At 36.1% G+C, this 21,168-nt stretch overlaps 1 protein-coding gene across 1 annotated transcript in view; it reads left to right on the top strand.

The window, feature by feature from the left end:
- Tenm1 (teneurin transmembrane protein 1) overlaps positions 1-21,168 on the top strand; it is an 811,545-nt gene that overhangs the window by 509,139 nt on the left and 281,238 nt on the right. The window contains exon 9 of the mRNA XM_036174144.1: positions 12,554-12,703. Within this exon, the coding sequence (XP_036030037.1) occupies positions 12,554-12,703 (150 nt within the window). The remainder of the gene's footprint in view (positions 1-12,553; positions 12,704-21,168) is intronic.

The following is a 21,168-nucleotide window of genomic DNA, read 5'->3' as shown; positions in this document are numbered from 1 at the left end:
TCCATAGTCATTCTTCCTATTTCAAAATGTCCTATCTAGGATCCCTTATTGCATTGAATTGCCTTGTCTCCTTAGTTTCTTCCAGTCTAGTTTCATTAAAATTTTACTTAGGAGATGGATCTAAAGCCAATAATACTTATTGAATGAGGAAGAAGACATTACATTGGATTTCCAGTCTCCCATTAAAAAGCTTAGCATTCAGCCACACGGTGGTGGTGCACACCTTTGGTCCCAGCACTAAGGAGGCAGAGCCAGGTGAGTTTGAGTTTGAGGCCAGCCTGCTCTACAGAGTGAGTTGCAGGACAGGCACCAAAACTACACAGAGAAACCCTGTTTCAAAAAACAAACAAACAAACAAAAAAGGCTTAGCATTGCCGTATGTGCCTAAAACACCAGTTCAGATTATTGGTAGATGAGGACAGAAGTATTACTGAGGTTATTAGCTAGCCAGCCTAGCCCAAAACTAGCAAACTCCAGATTCTGTTAGAGACTCTGCCTCATGGGAATAAAGCAAAGACTGACAGTACTGAATATATAAGCCCTCCTCTGGTCACTGCTTTTGTGCACATTGGAGAGTATATCCATGTACACACATGCATACAATTACTATACACATATCACAAACAAAACCACAAAACTGTGAGACAGCAAGCATGTGCATATTACATATGTGATATTATAAATAATAAATACATATAATTAACATGTAACTTTATATATATTATCACAATAAGTATATTGTAATAGTTAAATTGGGCTTATAAAGGATTGATTCCAAAATATGTATATATCACTCTTTCATGCAGATAGCTATGTTGGTTCTAATTTTTATGTATTTAAAAAGTCCATATAAAATTTTACATAATACATATAAGTGTCCCTGCATACATGTGCATACATAGTTTATATGAAGTTATGCCACTTTGGGCTGACAATAGTCACTCCAAGAGCTATAACTAAAAACACCAGCACTGAGAGAGAGAAATCCCCTTTTAAATTGTTGGATAAGGAAGTACAAGAGACTCCCAAAACAATATAGGCTAAAGGTATGTCCCTAGTGCTGGAGACATCATGTACTTTTGACACAGGACTCAGAATCTAAGCTGGGATTTGATCTGAAAGCCTCCTCCCTGAGAACTAGCTTTAATAGTACCAGAAGGTGCTATGCAAGGTTCCAACCCATCTGTGTTGCCTATGAACCACAACAATGACCAGTACAGCAAGGTACTCCTAAGGATATCATAATGGTACCCATATCTTGACCTTAACTAACAGCTGTCTAATTGGACATATAGCCCACTCAACATGGGGGAAACCATGCCTGGTACTGGAAACCTAGCCAGCTACTTGGGGTTAGTGAGGTCATTGATCTTTGAAAAGAACCTACTGCTACCATTTTACAAAACCAGCAGAATTTCTAACTTCATTCTAAAAACTTATAAGTGCAGGTCTCAACTCTCAGAATGGAAACTTTTTTTTTGCAACAGAAAGAAACCATCACAGAAATCTTCAGTTGGTTAAACTGCAGATAATAATTTATTATGGAGTTCCTAGTCCTAGTTGATATACCTCAATTCAATTCCTATACCTAAGGCTCAGAGAACATAACAGAAAAGGAGGTAGATAGATTGTAAGAACTGGGAGACCAGGAGATCTTCTGTGAGATTTTGCTTCCTAAAAATGAAAGATGAAAGGGCTGCTTCATCTATGATACTTCGAAAATATGACTTGCTTAAACAAGACATGAACAAAGACATACCAACAGACATGCAAACATAAACAAGGGAAAGCTCAAGAGGCCCCAACCATAGACCAAGAAGTACAGACAGCTAAAAAATGCTGAGAGTTGTATCAGGCTTTCTTTAGGCCCCAACCAGCTCCCAAATCATGACACGGAGACTTATTATCAGTCATTAGTGCTGAGCCTTAGCTTAGGCTCATCTCTTGCTAACTCATTTAACTTAATTTAACCTTTTTCTCATCATCTATTTTTATAGTATTTTATTTTATTTTATAATTAACTTAATTACACATATCAGCCACGGATTACCCCATCCTCCCTCCTCCTGCCCCCCAGCACTCCCCCAAAATCTTACCCCCATTCCCACCTCCTCCAAGGCAAGGTCTCCCCTGGGGAGTCAGCCCAGCCTGGTAGACTCAGCCAAGGCAGGTCCAGTCCACTCCTCCCTTCACCCAGGCTGAGCAAGGTGTCCCTGCATAGGCCCCAGGCTCCAAATAGCCAGCTCATGCACTAAGGACAGGTCCTGATCCCACTGCCTCGGGGCCTCCCAAACAATTCAAGCTAATCAACTGTCTCACTTATCCAGAGGGCCTGGTCCAGTTCCATGAGGGCTCATTAGCTATTGGTTCACAGTTCATGTGTTTCCACTAGTTTGGCTATTTGTCCCTGTACTTCCTCCAACCATGGTCTCAACATTTCTTGCTCATACAATCTCTCCTCTCTTGCCAATTGGACTCCTGGGGCTCGGCTGTGGATCTCTGCATCTGCTTCTACCCGACACTGGATGAGAGTTCTGCCATGACAGTTGGGGTGTTTGGCCATCCAATCAACAGAGCAGGTCCAAGGACACGGTCAATAAGACAAAATGACAGCCTACAGAATGGGAAAAGATCTTCACCAACCCCACATCTGACAGAGGGCTGATATCCAGAATATATAAAGAACTCAAGAAATTAGACATCAAAATGCCCAACACTCCAATTAAGAAATGGGCTATAGAGCTAAACAGAGATTTCTCAACAGAAGAATCTCAAATAGCATCCTTAATCATCAAAGAAATGCAAATCAAAACAACTCTGAGATACCATCTTATACCTGTCATAATGGCTAAGATCAAAAACACTGAAGACAGCTTATGTTGGAGAGGATGTGGAACAAGGGGAACTCTCTTCCATTGTTGGTGGGTGTAGCTAGAGTTTTCTCTCCAGGTCCCGCCAAGCCCCAGCAGTCCAACAGCCCACTTATAAAATAATCACTCAGGAGCTTATATTATTTAAACTGTTTGGCCTAATGGCTCAGGCTTCTTGCTAGCTGTTCTTACATTTTAAATTAACCCATTTCTATTCATCTATACTTTGCCGTGTAGCTCATGGCTTACCGGTACCTTACATCTTCCTTGTCATGGTGGCAGCTGGCAGTGTCTGACTCAGCCTTCCACTTCTCAGAATTCTCTTCTCTGTTTGCCCCACCTATACTTCCTGCCTGGGTACTGGCCAATCAGTGTTTTATTTATTAACCAGAGTAACACATTTGACATACAGAACATCCTACACCAGGTGGGAATGCAAGCTTGTACAGCCACTTTGGAAATCAATATGGTGCTTCCTTAGAAAATTGGGAATCCATCTCCCCCAAGACCCAGCTGTAGCACTCTTGGGCATATACCCAAGGAATGCTCAATCATACTACAAGGGCATTTGCTCAGCTATGTTCATATCAGCATTGTTTGTAATAGCCAGAACCTGGAAACAACCTAGATGCCCTTCAACTGAAGAATGGATAAATAAAATATGGTACATATGCACAATGGAGTACCACTCAACAGAGAAAAGCAATGATGTCATGAGGTTTGCAGGCAAATGGATGGATCTAGAAAACATCATCCTGAGTGAGGTAATCCAGACTCAGAAAGACAAACATGGTATGTACTCACTCATAAGTGGATACTAGATGTAAAGCAAGGGATAACCAGACTGCAACTCACAACTCCAGGGAGGTTACGTAGTAAAGAGGACCCTGAGAAAGACACAGGGATTGCCCAATGACAGAGAAATAGATGACAAGATCTACATGAGAAAACAGGGGGTGGCGAGTAATGGATTGCAAGAATCAGGGGAAAGAGAGCTTAGGGGAGAGGGAGGTCCCAGGTGTATCAGGAGCAGTGTGGGAGAATGGAGATGGAGATACCATGATGAATGAAGACCCCAGGGGAATAGGAAGAAGCAGAGTGCTAGAGAGGTCTCCAGAAATCCACAAAGATACCTCCACTGTAGACTACTCATCACCTATTTTTCTCAGGGCTTTTTATCTTGCTTCCATTCTGTATGCCCTACTTTCACTACTTCCCCCTGTCTATCTAGCTGATGGCTACCTGGCTGGCCCCAGGCATCTTCTTCTCTTTCTCATTCTCTTCTGTAGAACCAAAATTTCTCCTCCTATTATTCTCTCTGTCCGCCAGCCCTGCCTATCCCTCTACTACTTAGCTATTGGCTGTTCAGCTTTTTATTAGGCTAATCAAGTGCCTTAGGCAGGCAAGGTGAAAGAGTAACACATCTTTGCATAGTGAAACAAATATAGCATAAACAAAAGCAGCACACCTTTACATAATTCAACAAATGCAGCATAAACAAGCATAACACATCTTTACATAGTTAACGCAATATTCCACAACATGAACTTCCAGTCAGTTATCCAATACTAATTGGATAGCCCTAAAATCAAATGCATACAAGTAAAACTAAACAGACTGGCCAAGTTGTGTTTATATATTTATGATTTATGTATTTGTAACAGTAACAAAGAGAAAAGGGGTCATAAATTCATGAGGCAGCTAGAGGGCATGGGTATGGCAGGGATTGAATGGAGGGAAGAAAATGAAGAAATTATATAATTGTATTTTAATAAAAATATTTATTTAAATATTTAATTTATTTTAAAATTTATAATGAATTTCTTATATATTTTCTTTATGCTCATATATGCTCACTTTGTTATTATAAACTCTAAGAAGTAGAAGTCCTTGATCAAGAATCATTAGAAATTTGGGTTTTGGGAAGATATCAAAGTTGTATTCAAAAATCACTTTACTATATTAATTCATCCTTTTTATTTTTTCACCTGCTTCAGAACTGTGGTGGTATTGTGTTCCCCAAAATATTGTGCACTCTAATAAACTTATCTGGGGTCAGACTATAGAACAGCCACAATATTAAACATAGAGGTTAGGCAGTGATAGCATATGCCAGGCAGATCTCTGTGAGTTCAAGGCCACATTGGAAACAGCCAAGCATGGTGATTCACGCCTTTAATCCCAGGGAGTGATGGCAGAAAGCAGAAAGATATATAAGGCATGAAGACCAGAAACTAGAAGCTTTTGGCTGGTTAAGCATTCGGGCTTTGGAGCAGTAGTTCACATGAGATTCATTTGGATGAGGACTCAGAGGCTTTCAGTCTGAGGAAACAGGATCAGCTGAGGAACTGGTGAGGTGAGGTAGATGTGGCTTGTTCTGTCTCTCTGATCTTCCAACATTCACCCCAATAACTGGCCTCAGGTTTGCTCTTATTAATAAGACCATTTAAGATTCCTGCTACACAGAACTACTTGGTTTTTGTTATTATATATAATGTTTTTATTAATTCTTTGAGAATTTTATACAATGTGTTTAGTTTACTCACTCCCACACCTATTCCAATTCTGGTCAAACCTACCACCACCTCCCTAATGTACAAATTCCTGTCTTTTTTTATAATTCATCAAGTCAGTCTCATACTTCCTGTCTATTTATGAATGAAGAACTATCCATCATAATGTAGTCAACCTACCAATGGCCACATCCTTAAAGAAATTTGATTCTCCATCCCCAGGAAGCCATCAATTGTCCAAAGCTCCTTTTTTAAGTCAACTCATAAAGTGCTCTTTCTTTCATTGTAGAATCTTGCCTAGCTTTATCTTGTATAGGTCTTGTGCGGGCAGTGCCAGGTGCCATAAGCTCCTGTCATGTTCAGAAAAGAATCTTTCATATGGGCCTCCCTGACCTCTGACCTCTGACTCTTACAGTCTTCCATAATGGTTCCTGAGCTTTGGAATGTGAAGAAGTTTCCCAGTTCTGTCTGGTGACCCCTAAAACATTCACTTCACTGCTGCACACTTGGCCATATTTGGCCATTCCAGTTATTATTGTATTTCATCATACAATAATGGAATGCATGCTAACAACTGAGTGCTGAATTGGGAACCAGAGACAGAAAAAAATGATGATGACACAATTACTACCCTTTAAGGCAAAAAAATCAACAGATATTTTCAAAATACTTTGGTGGACTCAATGATATAGTGCTAAAAGAAACATATCTTTATGAACTATTCTAGATCGTAGACGTTGCCACTATTCAATAGAAATATAAAGTGAACTGCATATGTGATTTAGGATTTTATGGTGGCCATATTTAAAACATAAAAAGAAATAAATAAAATGAATTTTAATAATAAAATTGCTATTGGATCTAATATATCCAAAATATTATTTCAATATGTTATTGATATATAATTATTAATGTGGTGTTTTACATTCTTTTTCGTATTGCCTTTGACCTTGACTAGCCAAATTTTAAGTGCTCAATAAATGCATACAGCAAGTGGCTACCCTATTGGTTTGCATTTCTCACATCTCTTTCTAGAATATTTCTGTAGTTTGATCATTGTAAATAAGTATGCATCTCTTGAAAGGGAGTAGTAGAATGAGGGAGCATTGTTGTTTATGTTACTAGATACTACCAGGCTCACTTAAGGGAGATAAAACCCAACATCCTAACAGACATTGCAAAAATATATAGGTAGATAGATAGATAGATAGATAGATAGATAGATAGATAGAGATAGATAGATAGATATAGACATGTAGCAGCTTGGACCATTCTATAGAAATATGCAAGGTAAAAAGAATTTCTGCTTATGGAGTCAGCCCTCTTGAAATTCAAGATTACAGGAATGTTTTAAATTTAGATATGGGATATACAACCTGAATAGCTTAGGCCTGTGCTGTCCAATAGACTGCATTTACCAACAAGAAATAGCATGATGTTCCACTTGTTACCTTCACTTTGTAATGAGCTTGTGATTTCAGGGCATAGCTCTTTACAATTGGATTATAGAAGTCTAATAATTACAAATTGTATAGCACTGAGCAGCAGAGAACATTTGTTAAAGAACCATTAGGAACTGTCATTCTTAATCTGGTGAAAAGACATTACTCTAGGGCAATCTGAATTGGCATACACATTCTGTCTAGTCAGTGGATTTCAGTAAAATACAAAGAAACTGGTACCCTACATAAAGCTGGATAGTGTCTGTCCCCTCCCTGACTATACATTTATGTATACATCATTGGAATGACCATGCTAATCATGCTTTGAATCAAGTACTACATTCATGTCTACTTTAATTCATTTGGAGCACTACTTGTAAAATTTAAATGTTATCAGTTTCTGTTCACTTCTTATTTATTGATGACCAGCGGAGAAGTGAATTAGACTACTGAGATAACAGGATTATGGGACCAGTAATTATGTGCATGAATTTTTCTACCACTCTTCCTAACTGGCCTCACATTTAGTTACTTAACGCTCCTCACAGGTTACATGTAATCCTTCAAAGATTTGTATACTTCTACTCTATCTGGAAGGATTTGCACTACATAGGTGATTCTCAACCTTCCTAAATCTGAGACACTTTAATAATACAGTTCTTTATGTTATGGTGACCCCCAATCATAAAATCATTTCCTTGCTACTTCAGAACTGTAATTTTGCTACTATTGTTAATCATAATGCAAATATCTGATATGCAAATGCATGGGGGTCATGACCCAAAGGTTGAGAATCACTGCTCTAGCTAATCAATATACTTCATCTGGTCCATCTTATTCAAATGTACCTTCCTCTGAGAGGTCTTTTCTGACTTCCCTGTATTAGTTGCTTTTCCTGTTGCTATGATAAAACAAACTGGTAGAAACAATATAAGGTAGAAAATGTTGACTGTTAAATGATATATTCCATTGTGTCAGAGAAGGTGTAGCAGCCAGTCACATTGCATCTGCAGTAAGGAAGCAAAGGGACATGAATATTAGGTCTCAGATCTCATTCTTTTTTTTTTTTTTTAAATTCAGCTCTTGTAATGATGTCAGCTACACAGTTAATCTGTCTCCTTACCTCAATTAACCTAATCTAGTTAATCCCTTCAAGTATACCTTGGGGCTAATTTAGAAAGTAATTCCTCACAGTCATTATCTTGTCTCTTAGGTGATTCTGGATCCTGTAACATTGAAAATATTAACTGTCCACACCTTTACCTGTATTTTTCCTCACAGAACTTATAACTCCCTAAAAATATCTCATCTGTTCTTTGTTTTCACAAAATTTCAACTTTATAATTTACATTATACTATATATTTTCCTTGGTCTATATTAACCCATCACTTAAATTCTGGACACTAAAATTAAAAAAAAAAAACTTCCTTGCACAAAAGAGTTATTGAAGTTACATATGAATATAACTTTAAATTGCTGTTTATTCATTGCCTTATTCTGTATAGTTGATTCAAATGACAATGCCAGGGTTTAAGGGAGTTAAAAAGGATTTGATTCATCTTTTTTCTAAAGATGTCAGTCAGCTAGTACATACTGATTAGGCTATATGAATTATTTACATCTAGTGTCCATATTAGCTCTATGTGTGTGAGTGTGTGTGTGTGTGTGTGTGTGTGTGTGTGTGTGTGTGTGTGTGTGTGAGAGAGAGAGAGAGAGAGAGAGAGAGAGAGAGAGAGAGAGAGAGAGAGAGAGAGTCTATGTATGTATACACACATGCACATGCATGGGCTAAAGCCTAGAGTCCACATATAAGAAAAACCATGAATTCTTTCAATTTCTGAGTGTAGATGACATCACTTAATGTCATGATATCCAATTCCATCCATTTTCTGTCTGTATCCCCAACATTCCCAGTGTACTTGGCACATATTTTGAAAATATTTCTTTAATCAACACATAATCTCTACATGTAAACTACTGCCAAATCTTTCTAACGGTATATTGACATATAGCACAAGTCAACATACATTTATTGATTGCTTTAATATGGGCAAGCTATGATTATTTCTAATCAAATTCTGGAATTCTTTAGAGAGCACAGTCTATCCTTCACATAAATGCACTGTTTAGATTCCTTTCATAACTCAGCATATAGAAATTCAATTTGGAAGAGAGAAAAGGTCAGTCACCTTGCCATGGTACCCTTGATCGGTAGCAAGTAATTAGCTTTCATTATATATTCACACAAATATATGTTCTAATCAGCTTGCTCCTGAGAAACATATAATATACTTAAAAATTATAAAACTTCATTGCTGTCACAGAATGTTCTATTAAATATGCCCTTACCTTTGTATCTTCCTATTTCCTCTGACAGTAAAAGATAAATCCCTCCTTACATATTTTAAAATGACTGTCTCATCACATAGATTTTTTCTCATTTTCTCATGCCCTCAGGAAACTGGTTGAACTTAAATAAAGTACATAAAATAGCTCTTTTGGTCTTCAAAATGACACTCATTATACCTTCTGTTATAAATGATCAATCTAATTTCACTAAAAAATAATTAAACCAAGGAAGTGAAACAAGTTTCAATGTGATTTGCAATATCAATAATATTAAAATTATTTTGGGAGCCTAAATACAACAAACTTTCTAAGATACTGATAAATACCTTGAACTAGGACAATAATAGTAACTAAATTTTACTTCCATTGGCCATAAATCTCAGCAATGGCACTAATACAGTGTTTTTAATATACCATATATTCCTCAAAACTATTGTCCTTTGGTTTTAGTAGTTTCCATTAATTGCAAGAGAAAATCATTGAGCTACACTGGCTTTAACCCAAAGAAAGGGGAAAAACCAATTAAATGCTTAAAAGTTTTAAAGATAAATTAGAAATAATATGTTGAAAGTTTCTGTAGCTCCAACTTAAAGTAGACAGATGGTTTCAAATGGGCACTTTGGCTAGTGTCTCTCTTTTCAGCCACCATCTCCTATGATGTTTGCGTGTGTGTGTGTGTGTGTGTGTGTGTGTGTGTGTGTGTGTGTGTGAGAGAGAGAGAGAGAGAGAGAGAGAGAGAGAGAGAGAGAGAGAGAGAGAGAGAGAGAGAGAGAGAGAGAGAGAAGTACAAATTAAGTCCTCTCTGTTTCCCTAATAACATGAAGAAAAATAGGAGATGGTTTATGGACAGATTTGCTTTTTCTATCTTGACTTTTGATAGTATTTGAGAAAACAGATTCTGCCCCAGGCACTATTCTAACAGTCTCTCTCTTCAGTGGCCTCATTCTCTCTCATAACTTCAATTGTTGACTCTGTGCATGCATGTTTTTACAATCTTGTTCCACCTTTAATATTCCTTTATAATTTTAAACCTCTTGTAGTAAGCATTATATCTTAGACGCCATGGATCTAGAGATCCATGTCTCTAGAGATGGATTCATTTAATTCCTCCCATCTCACCTCAAACCATCTGTTCAGTCATCTATAGAATACAGATCCAGCTCCAACCACTTGTAAGCTAAGTAAAGAATCCCCTAAAATATTTTAATAGATCAACCATTCTTTCATTTGTTGCAGTTATTGTAACCACTTTGAATTAATCTTAGAATTAATCCGTCTGATTGTCCGTGATCTCTTAGTCCACCTGTGTACATGCATGATATTATGAGGACACAATCTCACAGCAAATTCCTTGGTCCTCTGGCCCTTAGAATCTTTCTGCTCCCTCTGCAACAATCTTTCCTTACTCTGCAGTGTAGGAGTTGTTGCTGAATCAACAATTTCTTCTTCTTTATTATTTTATTGTCATCTTTTTTTTTTTTTGGTCTTTTGAGACAGGATTTCTCTGTGTAGCCTTGGTTGTCCTGGAACTCACTGTGTAGACCAGGCTGGCCTCGAACTCACAGAGTTCCACCTATCTCTGCCTCCAGAGTGCTGGGAATAAAGGCGTGTGCTACCACCACCCTACAATTTCTTCTTGTGGAACCTCTATTGACTTCTCACTGGAAATAATTTAGACACTCTTATGACATTACCTTAATTGGAAACTATTTCTCATCTACATTATTACAAGTTCACCCCATTTGTTTCTTTGATACATGTTTTATGATTCCAATCCATTTTTTGCACTGTTACTAGATTATCTTTTTGAGAAACGTATTTTGATGATAACATTTACTTCCCTAAAAACACCCAATAATACAATTTTCTAACTAATTTAACTCCCTAAAGAAAACTGACTATGTCATCTGTTAAGGAAATAATAATAATGTTTCTGTTGCTTAAAAATTAAATGCAAATATCTAAGAGTGGCACCCAAAGTTTTCTAAAATACAGCCTAAATGCTACCATTCTGTATTTACCATCCATTACCAACCATAGCTAACTTCCAATGAACCCAAACAATTTCCTTTGCTTCAAATGAATTCTGTGCATTACAAAGTAATATTCTGTTCAGGCCTCCCCATCCTTGCCTATCTCTGTCATCCTTCAAAGCAAATCTAAACATCTATCTCTAATAGTAATTCCTTTGTAAAAAATCATTCTTTATAAAATATACCTAGCCAAATATACCTTATTTTTTCTTTAATCCATTTATTTTAAAATAGAAAATATAGAAATCATAAAAAGGAAATTAAAATCCTCCATAAGCTTCCAAGCCATTAATATGTTGCTTCCACACATTCTTTCTCTGAGATATAAATGCCTACATACAGTCACACACATTCACACAATTCAGATTATATAATTAATACTTTTGGGAAGCTCAGTATTTTCATGTGATACTTCATGAATATTTCCCAGGTTGCTGTATGACATTTTCAATATGATTTTAATAACTATATAATTTTGTGTTACTAATACATCACCAGGTAATTATACACAAATTGATAAATATTTAGATTGATTTTAACTTTTGAATATTAATTTCACATATTATCTTGGACAATCTCAAGTACATTCATAATAATTTCTTACAAACTAAATTATTAAACCTAAGAAAAAGTCAAAATTTAAGGTTTTGTTATGTTCATTTTTTTACTTTTATAAATAATGCAACATTACCTTGCACAAAACTCAAATTTTAATATTTTCATCCAAATTGATTTGTGATCATATTCTTGCACAATGGTAATACCAAATATTTTTTAGTCTTCTGATATAAAATTAAACCTACATTATGTCAATTCTTCTACATAGTATTATGGCTATTTTACATTTGTAATACTATAAAATCCTACCCTAATAGGCATCTAGGTTTTAACACCTGTAGAAGTTATGGAGGGCCTATGAACACTAGGCAATCAGTAAATATTTGTAGAATTGAATTGGATCAGTTATAACAAAGTTATCCCAGGTTGGTAATTTCTTATCCACACTATTCTGTAGGGGTTTCCATATGCAAACTAGAGTTACATGACTATGGAAAAATGGAAACATATGAGATCACAGCCCTGAGGAGCCAAGAACAATCCCATTGTAACTGGTCAACTAATACTCCAATTTCTTAAACTATCTCTTGAATATCTTTCATCTCAGTGTTTTAACACCAGCTATTTCAGTAAAGAGCTACATCTGTTGATATAGACATAAAACTCCTAGTCCATTGGCTTACTTAAAAAACCACTAATTATGACATTTTCAGGTGCAAAAGGCTAGCTGGTTTAGCAGCCTTCTAAATGAGTCAGAATAAGTTAATATACGCTTGTTTTCTTGCAGCAGTACACTTGTTTGGCCTGACGTGGCAGTTGCAACCAGTTGGACAGATCTATGCGAATGGAATTAGCAATGGGAACACAGGGACCGAGTCCATGGATACTACTTACTCTCCCATTGGAGGAAAAGTTTCTGACAAATCAGAGAAAAAAGGTACAGTGACCAAATGATTGATGGATTCTTGATTAATTTTTCCTAATTAAGTTATTAGGACCATATCTGTGATAGCTTCACTTCACATTAAATTTCATTATCACTTGAGAACTCCACTACGTGAACAGAATAAGTCCATGCCAGTGTCTTGTGAAGCAAAATTTCTTTTTCTCCCGTGCTTTGAGTATAAATCAATTAAACTTTTCAAATATGTTGACAATTTTGAAAATAAATAAATATTTATAGAATGGAACTTCCAATACAACAAAAATTTCATTGCACATATAACTACCCTGAAGCAACATGGGATTCTCATTAAGTTCCCTTATGTCCTAGCCCAGCATTTACTTATATATAATATTTTACAAAGGGTATATAGAAATTTCTTCTGTTTATAAGTAAAGGCTGTTTCTGCCTCATGTAAAGGTGAATGTTTATAACAAAATGGGAAAACATGAATTATTTTCTAGTTGGGAAACATGAATTCTTCCTAGTTGAAAGAAAATTACTTCAAGTCCTGAATTGTTCAAAATAACCAACATGAACTAGGAGACCTATTTAAATAAATGCCACAATACTAGTACTCCTGACTTCTAAGACTTTAGTCTTAATAAGCAAAGAAAAATAACGAGAACTTGGTGTTGTGACTTCCCATGAAATAGGTTTAAGTACAGAGGTACTTATGCTATGTAAATTTTTAGTATGTCTGATTTTAAAGTAGAAACTGAGAACAAAACTGTCCTCTACTTTTTTTGAGATAAAATTAAGCAAATAAATAAATTAAGCAAACATTACCCTTAAAAGAAGTCACAGTTTTATAGAGGTGATAAGTTTTCTTTTGCTTCATTAGTTCTTATACAGAATCAATTTGTTTTACACTTTGTTGAGTTAGTAGTCTCTGTATGTCTGTTTCATTGATTTGGATGGGTGTTTATGAGGCTTTTTTTGTCTGCTTTTGGAACGATAACTTTGCTTTGTCATTTGCTTCAGTAAAAGTGAATACTTGTGGTTTAGAAAAGATAAGACTTTTGTTATATTCAATTCACAGTGCCGTTTGATTTGCATCTCATTTCAGAATACTTCATCTATCCAGGATTGACTGTTCCTGGAAGTTTCATTGTTACTGTTGCAAGAGGTGGGGCTGAAGGGATAGGGTCAGAACTGGACAAGGAAAAGACTAGACTAGACTCTCTCTTTTATCTACTTTCCTTTTTTCTTTCTTCTTATTTGATTCCTTCACATCTGAAGACATAAAAGCTACCATCTGGCATTATCTTCCTAGGGACTTTCTTGTCATTCATGGTGAACATCAGAAACACCTGTTTAAAGAAAACGCAAAGTTGTCATAAGTTTATATTCAATTTTGGATTTGAATTCAATGTCTCCTCACTCCTTTCCAGAAAATTAGTTGAAAATGCAGTCTAAAGCTTACTAATTATTCTATGTCCAAGATTGTTCCAGATACTTTCCATGGATTAGATCATGAATGCAACATTATGCTTCCAATTTTAAGAGGTAAACAGGCATCAGGACTGATCCCAGAACCTATTCTCTTAACTTTTTTGCAGCATCCTAATGTATCAGCATCTTACAAAAAAAAAATTCCCCTTTAAATGACCCATTGAAAATTGTTTTATATTTCTGTTCAATTATAAAAACAAACATGAAACTTATTCAATTTAATAATTTAATAAGAAATATCATTATATGTGACCTCAAGCAGGTCAACCATATTCCAGGGCTGGCCCCATCCCTAAAGGTGATAGGGCAGCACACATTAGACTGGATGAAAATAAAGAAAAACTCATGAAGTTGCAATTGTGGGAAGGTGTATGTATGGAGGTTAGATATGTGAGGACAATGGAGGAGGGGAGTGAGTGTGATAAAAAAATATATTGAACTGTCAAAGAATTCCTAAAAATATTATGTTAAAAGAAATGTAATTATGTATTCATATATCATAAACACAGAAGTAAAGCTATTTAAGAAGAAGAAACAGCAGCAAAAGCAAGGAGTGGAGGGTGTAATGAGAGAAAAAGATAAATTAGAGCAAAAGTCTATTATATGTGTGTGTGTGTGTGTGTGTGTGTGTGTGTGTGTAACATTATAAAATCCATTACTTTGTATGCTAACTTAAAATTCACTTAAATATAAGAAGGAAAAGAAAAGTTTTTATGGACTTTTTTACTAGTTCTTTGAGAATTTTGTAAATGTGTCTTGATCATATTCACCCACCCACCCCCATTTCCTCCCAGGTCCACTCCCTTCCCTGCCCACTCAACTTATTTTTTTGTCCTTATTGTTAGCACTCATTGAATTCCAACTAGTGCTGCCCATATATTCATGGATGTGTGATCTTCTGCTGGAACATGGTCAACTTAACAGCCTATACTCTTAAAGAAATTTGACTCTCAACAAGTATCATTTGCCAATAGCTTCTCAGCTAGAGATGGAACTTGATCCCCACCTTCCCTTTCATGTTGGGATTTAGTCTGACTGGAGCTTGTACTGGTCTTTGAGTGTTGGCACAACTGCCATGAGTTCACATGTGCAGCTGCCCTGTTGTGTCTGGAAAACAGTTTCCATGGAATCATCCACTGTCTCTGGCTCTTCTACTCTTTCTGTCCCCTCTTCTGCACTGATCCCTGAGCCCTGGAGGAGACAACATAATATAGATGTCCACTCAATGCTGAACATTCTGTAACTTCTAATCCCCTGTACCTTGACCAGTTGTGGGCCTCACTGTCAATCGTCATCTACTGCAAATAGAAGCATCTCTGTTGAGGGTTAATAATACCTTAATCTATGCATATAACAATAAATCTCAGGACTCAGGACAGCTGATGCCATGAATATCAAGTTGTGAGTTTCAAGTTATGGCAGCCTTAACTATAACCTAATATCATGGTTTGTTATATTAGGTTTTTTATGTATATTGTAAGCAAAATCATAGCTACTGTTTAATGCTACCTCTATATGAAATGGAACCACACAGAAGAAATAATAAAGTATAAGGATATTTTCAAGTGATCAAATGATTGCTTCAAGAATATAGTTCTAGAAGCTTGTATTAATTTTGTATGCTCTAACATATGAAACTGACTAGATCATTGTTTTTACATTAGCTCCTTTAATCTTCAAGAATATCAAACATTACAGAACTTCAGTTAAGAACCTGGGCTCTCTAGGTAGACACACACAGCTTCGAATCATGTATTGGTTCTCCAAATTCAAGGAACTGAAACCTGAATTAAGGATAAGGGTGACAATGAATAGAACCTCTCATTGTTTTAGTAAGGACTAAATTGGATTAGGAATAGAATGTATGTGTATCACAGTCCCTAGAACATTGTTTAAACTAGCTGTAATATTTATTGGGTCCAAATGTGGGAAAATACTTGAGGCTATCTAATTTTTTAACACTTTATTAAGTACTACAGATCCTGTTTTCCAACTGGTACTAACTTTTCTTCTTGGAAATAAATAGTGTATTCTTTCCTTAACATTTAGGATCCATTTACTTCCAATTTATAAACTATTGTTTTTAAATTAACATCATTGTAAAAGATCGTGGATAAATAAAATATTAGGTTTTTTTTTAATTGAATTCTAGCAGAATTCAATCCCTAGTTGCATTTGTAAGTATGTGTCATCAAGATACAGGAGTTTTTACCACTTGGTAAACTAAATGAATAAAAAAGGGGAACTCATCACCCACATTTAGTGTGGTAAGATTTCTAAGAATATGCTAGAACTTGTGGCATATTTCAAAAACAAGCTAGAATCTATCAGGTTATCTACCAAATACCTAAGTTGCAATCGTACCATATATACAACCTACAATTGAAAGAATTGTATTTGAACAGATACTAACTACATTCAAGCCTTACTAATTAGTCTTAACTTTTACCATTTAACTAGAAACATTATGAAACAACTAAGTCAAACAAAGCAGAGGAGATAAGAACAAATAAAGTGCTTACACTTAGACCTTGGTCATGTAACATCCACAAATAAAACTATCAATAACTAGGATAAATAGTTTTCAAATCTTTTTTTTTTGAGGCTACAAAATTTGCACTTTTATTTTTATGATAAAGGGTTATGATGTTCACCATGGAGCCACTAACCTATATATGTTCTCCTTAAATGAAAGAAATGGTATTCTTTAGTTTGACTTCAGTGTACTAAGTTATATAAAATGCAGAACTTTCACCAAAAAGGGTTTTTTTTTTCACTTCAGTAGGTATCAGGAATATGAAGAAATTAATGAATCCCCAGAGGAGTCCTTGCCCTGGAGGAGATGGGAATGGGGCTTGGGTTGGGGGCAGGGGAGGGGGTTGAAAGGGGGGAGGACAGGGGAATCAGTGGCTGATATGTAAAATTAAATTATAAAATTAAAAATATAAAAAGGCTACTTCATTAATTTCTTTAGAGTTTTCAAATCTTAAAGAAGATAAAATGAAACTTTGTTATTTAAAGGTGGAGAAAACGAGGGTGTGAAAAGTCAAGATCACAGAAGAGAACTGGTACTGGAACCAAGGATACTTAATTCCATATTCCATGTTTTCTTGTCTATTATTGTAACAACATAACACAAAATAAACATTTGAATTGCTGAAGAATTTCTCAGCATGAAAGTATCAAAGACAAAAAAAAACTCAGCACAACTAAAGAAATGAATTGTATTCAGGCTAAACCACACTGAGGTTCTTCCTTAAACTTTTACAGGAAATGGAGAAGTTACATGTGGGATGATTTACAGGGAGGAATTGATTTGCAACCCAGGGAAGACTCGGTCACTCAGTCAGCAGTACAGGGAACATTTGTGACTATGAATGCCTTCTTTCAAATGAACAAACTATTTTAATCTCAGCTATTTATTCATGAACAATGAACAGAAAATGGATGCCTTGAACATGCTCTTTCAGTAGTCAGACAATAGAGGAAAGGTCTTTTCTCAGGTGAACAAGAGACTCACAGGCAAATCTTTACTTCTATATTTAATTAAATATATTACATCATTTGCCCCCTCCTTCTACCCACTCCTACAATGCCCATTTCCACCAACTCCAGCCTGCTGCCAAATTCACAGCCTTCTTTTATTTAATCTTTGTTGTGACATATACATATAAATGAATCAACACATGAATATAATAATTCTGTTCAGTGGTACATGCATGTATGTTTCTAGAGCGACCACTTGGTGTTAGATAACCAATCAGGTGGTACATCCTTGGTTGCTAATTGCTTGTAGCTCTTCATCTACTGGTGGGCCCTTGAGATTTCTCCCCAACTAAATTGAACTGTTAAATGGTTGATATTGTTGAGGTTTGTTTAAGCAGTCATTTTGTTCAGAATTCATAGATATAGCTTCCCTGTCATAGTTAGAAAGCACAGTCTCACAGCAGACTTCCTGATGCTCTGGCTCTTAAAATCTGCCTACACCTGTTTCCTAAGCCTTAGGTTATGGTGTAGATGTATCAGTTGTTGCTGGACACTCCAAAGTCAATTGTTCTCTGCATGTTGACCATGTGTGAATTTCTGTAATGCTATTCATCTACTGCAAAGAGAAAATTCTTTTATTAGAAGTGAGAACTACAATTATATGTGGGCATAAAGATAAGTATATAGAATGTAGCTAAGAATAAGGCCATGGGTCTTGGAGGAAAACATGCTACTATTATTTTCATAGGCAAATCTAATGAGAAGGAATATACAGAGGGTTTTACCTCACATGCTGTATAAGGACGGCTGTGTTGTGTTTGGCGTGTGTGTGTGTGTGTGTGTGTGTGTGTGTGTGTGTGTGATGTGTGTGTATGTGTATGATTATAGTAAGCAGTTTCCCAGAACACTAAAAGGTTAGAGATATTTCTTAACTATTATTTCTCTAGCATCAGGATCAAGTAAAAACCTAACATTTTTAGTAGCCATCTGACTGAGGATAAATTTATTGAGACGTTCAACAGTGAATTCTTCCAAGTTGGACATCAAAATAGAACACTAGGAACAAAGAAAAGTGGTAAGGAAAAAGAACTGAAATATACTAAAGGCAGCTATAGCATTTTTACAGTTTTGCAAAAAGCTGGCCTTGGTGGGACAAGTGGCATTTCTTTGAAATTCATCCCACAATATCTATCCTTGCAACACCAAAGGAGAAAAATGATGCTTTCTAGTCAGTTTCTGTTGAATATATGACCATGTAAACAATACACCATTGATTGATATGACACAATTTATAGTTTGTCCTGAAGATGCTTTAGCTAAGACTAGATAAAGACTATAGCTTCACTTCTCTAGAATCCAGTTTTTCATTTGAAAGATGGAGAGTTTGCTTTCAGCCCCTTCAAAAGTCCAGAAATTGCTCATGGAAATATAAAACAGAGAAGCTGTAGTTCTGTAGACCAAATAAGGGAGGGGAATACATTCTTGCCAATTCCTCTCTCCTTTTCTCTTTCTCTTAACAGCTATTAATGCTTTGACAAGCATGCAGGTATCTGTTAAGAGATTATGAATTCAAATCTCCAGTTAAGGGATAACAATTAGCCAATCCAAGTAACAATGGTCTTATCTTTGAAAGGGGCACATGTTCTTGGAAAATGGTTAAAAAGTATGTAAGTAAGGTTTGCTACTTAGGTACTTTCTGACATTTCTCTTAAATTGAAATAATTGATTCCCCGTTGTTCACTTTCTAACTTTGGATTTTTTTTTGACATGTGTATAACAATAGCAGCCTGCACTTATAGAAGAACATTTATGATCTTAAAATACCATAATGTATTTTATCTACGTAAGAGTTTTATGCTCTGGCAGCTATTGTTGCCTCTGTCTTGCAGTTAAAAATGAAAACAAGAAAAGGTTAAGTAACCTGCCTTGCATAATAGTCATAACCATGGACAGAACTGAGTTTGGAGTCCAGTTTTTTCTTACTCTTATCTCAATGTACTTTAAGCCCCTTTCTCCTATGTTTAGGGAAATTCCTTTCTCCAAGCCTATTTTTTAACTAACAGCTACACTGATTACAGATCTTTGTGCATGCAATCCAAATATATAGTCCATGCATAAGAACAGTTTGCAAATTTGGAATTTCACACCAAACATCTCTACTTGCTGAGCACATTTACTATAACACACACACACACACACACACACACACACACACACACACACACACACTCTACCACCACCATCATTATGAAATGGAAAATTAACAACAGTACCAAATATACCTTTTGAATTGCCTTTCAATTGTAAACTGTTTTAGGAGAAGAAAAGAAAAAAGAAGGGAAGAGAATAAATTACTTTTTCTTTGCTGTGTCTTACCTGAGTCATAGATACAGTAAAGACATTTATGCAGTGATAAGTTTGAACCTTGAATACCAGGTTAATCTTCTGTATTTACTTGATGTTTTGCAGATATTTATTTCATGAACACAACCAGTAGTTAAAAGTCATCAGAGAGGCTTCCTCCAGCAGCAGATGAGAGTGGGTGCAGAGACCCACAACCAGACATGAGGAGAGAGAGTCTAAATTGGAAGTCTCCATTGGGTCCCTCCCCTTGGAGTTCAGGGGACCCCATGGAGAAGGGGAAGGATTGTAGGAGTCAGAGGGGATGGAGGGCAAAAGAAGAACACAGCCCATAGAATCAACTAACCAGTGTGTATATGGACTCCCAGAGACTGAAGGAGCAAGCAAGCACGGGGCTCTGTTGTATATGTTATAGCTGTTAGCTTAGTGTTCTTGTGGGACTCTTAACAGTGGGAGTGGACATGTCTCTGATGCTTTTGCTTTCTCTTAGGACTCTTTTCCTCCTATTGGATTGCACTGTCCAGCCTTGATAGGAGAGCTTTTGCCTTGTCTTATTGTACCTTTTTTGTCCTGTTCAGTTGTTGACTCTTAGAGGCTTGCACTTTTCTGAAGGAAAATGGAGGGGGGAGTGGATCTGGGGGAGAGAGGAGGTAGCAGGGAGCTGGGAAGAGTGTAGCAAGGGAAAAGAATGTAGTCAGGATGAGAGAAGAGTCTATTTTCAATAAATAAATAAATATAAGAGTTTGAAAAAATGCACTCTGTAGCACCAAATGAAGGGACTGTACCACTCCCACACAGGTAATCACTGTTCATTCAGATGGAAAACAGTTTCCCAGTATAATGCTGAGCTTCCTCAATATTGGTTCATAGGACATATGGATATTAAAATGCACTCAGCTCTCTTTGAGTAAACCCATTCTTGCAGTGTCTTTTCTTTAAAGGATATCAGAGTCCAGGATACTGTGGTAGAATTGAGAATAATTCATATAAACACAGTAAACCACATGAATAAAATAGTAGTAATGTACTAACAAAGAAAATATTGTTCGGAGCTTAACATTATTATTTTTAAAGATTAATGTCAAATTACAGTAAATGCTACCTATAATGATATATAGATGTTTCTCTAACACAAGGTTTCAGAGGGCCCAGCTAGA

The sequence above is a fragment of the Onychomys torridus genome, chromosome X (assembly GCF_903995425.1).
Source record: "Onychomys torridus chromosome X, mOncTor1.1, whole genome shotgun sequence".
Taxonomy (NCBI): domain Eukaryota; kingdom Metazoa; phylum Chordata; class Mammalia; order Rodentia; family Cricetidae; genus Onychomys; species Onychomys torridus.
The sequence above is the reverse complement of the archived record's forward strand: the minus strand, read 5'-3'. Positions and strand labels throughout refer to the sequence as shown.